The sequence below is a fragment of the Sceloporus occidentalis genome, unplaced genomic scaffold (assembly GCF_023333645.1).
Source record: "Sceloporus occidentalis isolate IW3139 unplaced genomic scaffold, rSceOcc1.0.p SCAF_87, whole genome shotgun sequence".
NCBI lineage: Eukaryota > Metazoa > Chordata > Lepidosauria > Squamata > Phrynosomatidae > Sceloporus > Sceloporus occidentalis.
This window is the reverse complement of record NW_028317067.1, coordinates 4,347,823-4,352,983: the sequence shown is the minus strand read 5'-3', so window position 1 is coordinate 4,352,983 and position 5,161 is coordinate 4,347,823. Positions and strand designations below refer to the sequence as shown.

The window sequence follows — 5,161 nt, the reverse complement described above, 5'->3', positions numbered from 1 at the left end:
GTTATAGTAATGGTAATAATGAATACTATAAAGCAAATGCTGCCTTTATGTAGGCTAACGACAGGGGGCGCTGTGAGCCATTCAAGGCACCCACAGAAAGTGATGTCAGTGATGTCAGCTGCATACAGCGCATTAATGCATAAAGGCCGCTCAGCCCCGGAAGCTGCATGCTTTAGTCACGCATGCGCAGTGTGGAAATGATGCCCCGTAACCCGGATAACCCGCAACTTCAGGGAGTGCGCATGCGCAGTGCGGTCTACGGGCCGGGTGTGTCGGTCCAGCCGTGTTTCCGCCGCCTGACGTTCCTGGTTTCCGGTAAAGATGTCGGACGCCACAGTGGCGGATACTCGCCGGCTAAATTCTAAGCCGCAAGACCTTACCGACGCCTACGGACCGCCTAGTAACTTCCTAGAGATTGATATATTTAACCCACAAACAGTGGGTGTGGGACGGAACCGGTACACTGTGTACGAGGTCCGGATGAGGGTAAGATATAGTGATGATAACACAGTGATGTCACGGTTATGCAGTCAGTGCTTAGTGTGTCACTGTTGCTGTATGTGTGTGTCAGTGCATTGTGTCACCGAGTGGCAGTGTATAGTGTAGTACTGTGTGGCGATGTGGTGCAGTGCACAGTAAATGGCATTGTGTTGTGTCATGCTGTGTTGTGGTATGGGGCATTGCAGATGGTGGCATTGCATGGTTTATCATTTGAGGATTAAATGTACAGTTCAGTGCTTGTATTAATCCTTGCATCATTTTTCTTGATTGCAAGGGCTGGAAGAACTAGAAATCTTGAATCAGACCAAAGGCATGTCCCATCTCATAAGGGATCAGAAACTGTACTTTTACCTCTTTCCTGATATCAGTCAGGCGCATGCACCGAGAATCTGCACGTATGCGCGAATGCATGTGCAGACATTAGGATTACATGCGTTGAATGCCTTCTCATCGACCTGTAACCCTTCCATGCCATCGTAAGGCAAGCTAATTTATATAGAAACACTCCTTGTACTAGATTGCAGCTCGGGCCTCCTTGTTTCTTGATGTGACTTGTTTCATTAAATACGTTTCCAGGGTATGTGCTGCATTTCTTTGCGTTACTTGATGTAGTCACTAATCTACCTCCTGTTTGTGATGTTGACACCCAAGCTTGTTACACAGGCTTCTAAACTATTGGCATGGGTGGGGTATCATTATGTAGAGTGCTAGAGACAGCTCAATCGAGAGGCCTTTAGTCAGTAATATACTGTCCACATTTAAGAGAATGAGGCAAATTATTATTTTATGTTCTTCTGGTTCTTCAACGTAAGAAAAAAAAAACATGGGTGGCTCATTTTCTTGGTACTAATGCATATCCCCTCAACACTTCAGTGTTCATATTGACATTCCTTAATTGGGGGATGCTGGGGCCTGCCACGGGACTGTCTGCCCACCTTACCTGAGAGCACTATAAGGTAGTCACCCGAGAGCTGCTATGGAGGTCTGTGCTTCACTGACCTCCATCAGTGTTGTAGCTACCTGGCCAAGTCATGAAGATTAGAAGATCTCCCCATCTGGCCTGTGATACCTGCTATCCTGCATATATATATATATATATATATAACACACACACTATATAGACAAGATAATTGGGACACCTGGCCATTACACCAACAGGGACTTTGATGACATTGCATTCTAAATCAAAAGACAATAATATGAAATTGGTTCCCCCTTTGCAGCGGTAACAGCTCCCACTCTTCTAGGAAGGCTTTGCATAAGATTTTGGAGAGTTTCTGTGGGATTTTTACCCATTCATCCAGTAGAGCGTTGGGGAGGTCAGGCACTGATGTTGGATGAGAAGGTCTGGCTCACAATCCCCATTCCAGTTCATCCCAAAGGTGTTTAATGGGGTTGAGCTCGGGGCTCTGTGCATCCAGTCAAGTTCTTCCACACCAAGCCCATCCAAACATGTATTTATGACCCTTGCTTTTTGTACTGGGACGCAGTCATGCTGAAATAGGAAATGGCCTTCCCCGTTTCCCCAAACTGCTTTCTCAACGTTGGGAGCATAGCAGTGTACAGAATGTCTTGGTATGCGGGACCACGTAAAGTCGCAGAGCGGGGTCACCAAGTGCTGAGGCGTATGGGTATATATACTTTTCTGGCTCACAGATGCTGTGTATGTTCAGTCATTTTAATGTCACTTCATTTTCTATTATTAATGTATTATCAGGCGTGTAGTTTGGAGGTTCTAATTAACCCAAGTTTTGGAAGACTAAATGTCTAGATGACAGGGGTGCAATATAAAGGAACTTGCATACGATATAAGCCAGAAGCCCTCACCTTGCCTGCCAACTTGTTCCTGGAAGCTGATTTCTGACAGTACAGGAGCCAGCTGTATCCAAAAAAAAGCCCACTCTGCACCATACTGTTTGAGGCGCACGCTTTTTGGACGTAGGTGACACCTGTACTTTCAGATACCACCTTGTGCAGTGAATACCAGGGGCAAGATGGCAGGCGGAGGAAGAACGCAGGGCAGGAAACTAGATGTTTATCCTCCCACTTTGAGTCCCAGATCTTGTCTTCCGTAACATTAATGTTTAAACTAAATATCTCCTAAACTATTGCATTGATTGCCAAACAAAAAATACAAGCTGCATTTCATTTAGATTAACAGATGTATTAGGGTAAAAACACTATAACCGGTCTTAATTAAATGTTCACAGCAAAGTATAGGCTCGTCAATGACTGTAATCTCTGATTTCAAGCAGTGCACATGCTGCTATACAATATGGCATGCTAATGGTTGCTGCAATTGAGACATGGCTGAGGGTATGGCTTATTTATGACATGAAATGTATGTAATGTTTTTTTATTTTTTTTAATTAAATTAATTTTAGACAAACTTGCCGATCTTCAAAATGAAGGATTCTTGCGTTAGGAGGAGATATAGTGATTTTGAATGGTTAAAGAATGAGTTGGAAAGAGACAGCAAGGTGAGTGTCTTAAAGATATTTGTGTATTTTGTATTAAATAGTTATAGGTACTATATAGAGCATTATATTTTCAAAATATGCTATGAGTACAGTGTTTCCTAGCACTGTGCAGAGCAGAGGTATAAACTTACTCTGGGCAGTATTGTGGCAATTAAATGGACTGATTCTGTGGTGCGGGGTAGAGGACTGCATTGGGAGACTGGACCCGGTAATCCCGCGCAGTCCCGGAAGGCTGCCTTCTCGCTGCTCCCTTACAGTGTCTCCTATCTTGCTCTGCCCAGGAACAAAATGGAGTCATGTGATGTGACTCCGCCTTGTTCCTGGGCGGAGCAAGAGAAGCGACGCTGTGAGGGAACAACTCGAGGGCAGCCTTGCGGGACTGCGCGGGAAATCAGGTAAGGAGGCGGGCGTGATTGGCCACAAATGTGGCGGGAGCGGGCGGGATTGGCGGGAGCGGAACACCCACATTGCGGGAGCAGGGCTAAAAACAGCGGGAGCGGGATTAAAAAAGCAGTCCCGCGGAGGGCTCTAGTGCGGGGAGTTGCCTTCTGCAGAATCCCCCATGCATTTGCAAGAGGAACTCCACTGAGATTTAAAGGGACCACACAGCTAAAGTGCTCGTGATGGCTACTCAAGCACAAGCACTTTGTGGTCCCTTTAAATCTCGGTGGAGTTCCTCAACTTGTTTTCAGTCTTTTTTTAATTTTATTTATATATATATATATATAATGTGTTGTGTTTGGCCAGAGTGCATTGCTAGTTGAGAATGATAAATATGCCTTATGTTCCAAGAAGTGTTTTTCCTCTCACAGATCGTAGTACCTCCACTACCAGGGAAAGCTCTAAAGAGACAGCTCCCTTTCAGAGGAGATGAGGGCATTTTTGAAGAGTCCTTCATTGAGGAGAGAAGGCAGGGCCTGGAGCAGTTTATTAACAAGTAACATTTTTTTTATTATTATTAAACCTGCCAGTTCTGTGCTCTTTATAACAGGATTGCATAATTACAGCATTATTTGCTTTCTAAGCAATGCCCATTGATCTCTATCCTATGGAAATGTGTTTGCGTGATGTGTATTTTGCTCTCTCGACCTCATTTCCTCTTAATCTGCTTTCTTTGCAGGATCGCCGGACACCCCCTTGCACAGAATGAACGCTGCCTTCACATGTTCTTGCAGGACGAAACCATTGATAGAAATTATGTGCCAGGCAAAGTGCGCCAGTGAGAATTCTAGTAACCCCCAAGTCCTTCTTGCCCTTCACAAACCCATTGCCTGCTAAATTACATTTATTTTTACACAAAGTCTTCACTTTTACTTCATATCTCATTTCTTAAAACCTCCCCCTCTCCCCAGTGTCCTGAAAGAGGCCGCTCTGTGTTCCTTGTCTGTCTGTGCTGCTCTCCCTCTCAGGATGGATGCCTGTTGAGGGTGGAGATGGGAACATTAAATAAACACGGTCGCTGCTCAAACCCACCCCAAAACCCCCAACATGGTGGCTGTGGATGGTTGGTCTAACCCAAGTTTGAGACTTTTGGTGAAAGTAATACTGACGTACAGAACATAGATGATGCTTCTTTTCCTAGCACCATAACTGGAACTTTATGTTCAAGTATACATTTATTTTCTTTGTGGCTAATTAACAGGTCTTCCAGAGGAGAATACACACTTCCTAAATTATGACCTGTGGCCCCTACTATTACATTCAAGCTATAACTTGCGGTGCATCAGGCTTGGGTGTGACTAAGCAAGTAATCTACTCCCAACAAAGTATTTATTTTATTTTAAAGAGCAAAGACCTCATTTGTTGTAAAAGCTCCAAGATAGGCAAAATATGTATTCTCAGATTTGGTAACCATTGTAGTTCCACAAAGATCTAGCCAGCAGAAGCTTAAATCTGGGTCTTAATTTTAAAGTACTGAATATTGAGTGCCAAGCTAAAAATGCCTCGTTGCCGTAGGGGACCATAACAGAGATGTCAAAATGAAACCGCTGAGTGATAACATTGTGCCTCTCTGAAGATGCTGCTTTGGATTGTGACTATAGAAGAGGAGGCATGCATATGTGAAATTGTTTGAGCTTCAGTGACATTGTTTTTCTTCCTATGGAAATGTAGAAGATCATGTTCAACGCCTGGATTTGACAATGGCCCCATGGGATTCTGAGGGGGGGCATATTTTATGG

At 44.2% G+C, this 5,161-nt stretch overlaps 1 protein-coding gene across 2 annotated transcripts; it reads left to right on the top strand.

Moving 5' to 3' along the window:
* The first annotated feature begins 321 nt into the window (after positions 1 to 321).
* LOC149284949 (sorting nexin-12) lies at positions 322 to 4,204 on the top strand. Of its 2 annotated transcripts, none has more exons than XM_089496101.1 (4): positions 322 to 474; positions 2,886 to 2,981; positions 3,794 to 3,918; positions 4,102 to 4,204. In XM_089496101.1, exons 1-4 carry the CDS (start codon positions 322 to 324, stop codon positions 4,202 to 4,204), a joined length of 477 nt encoding a protein of 158 aa, XP_089352227.1. The 2 variants fall into 2 exon arrangements, with proteins under 2 accessions (XP_089352227.1, XP_089352226.1); XM_089496100.1 differs by having other exon boundaries at positions 322 to 486.
* Positions 4,205 to 5,161: the final 957 nt, after the last annotated feature.

What these genes read in the sequence shown, in the direction of transcription:
- LOC149284949 (XM_089496100.1), top strand. Translation starts at nt 322, where the DNA reads ATGTCGGACGCCACAGTGGCGGATACTCGCCGGCTAAATTCTAAGCCG. An exon ending in AGTTGGAAAGAGACAGCAAG is followed by an intron (nt 2,982 to 3,793) that starts GTGAGTGTCTTA and finishes TTCCTCTCACAG; the next exon opens with ATCGTAGTACCTCCACTACC. An exon ending in CTGGAGCAGTTTATTAACAA is followed by an intron (nt 3,919 to 4,101) that starts GTAACATTTTTT and finishes CTTTCTTTGCAG; the next exon opens with GATCGCCGGACACCCCCTTG.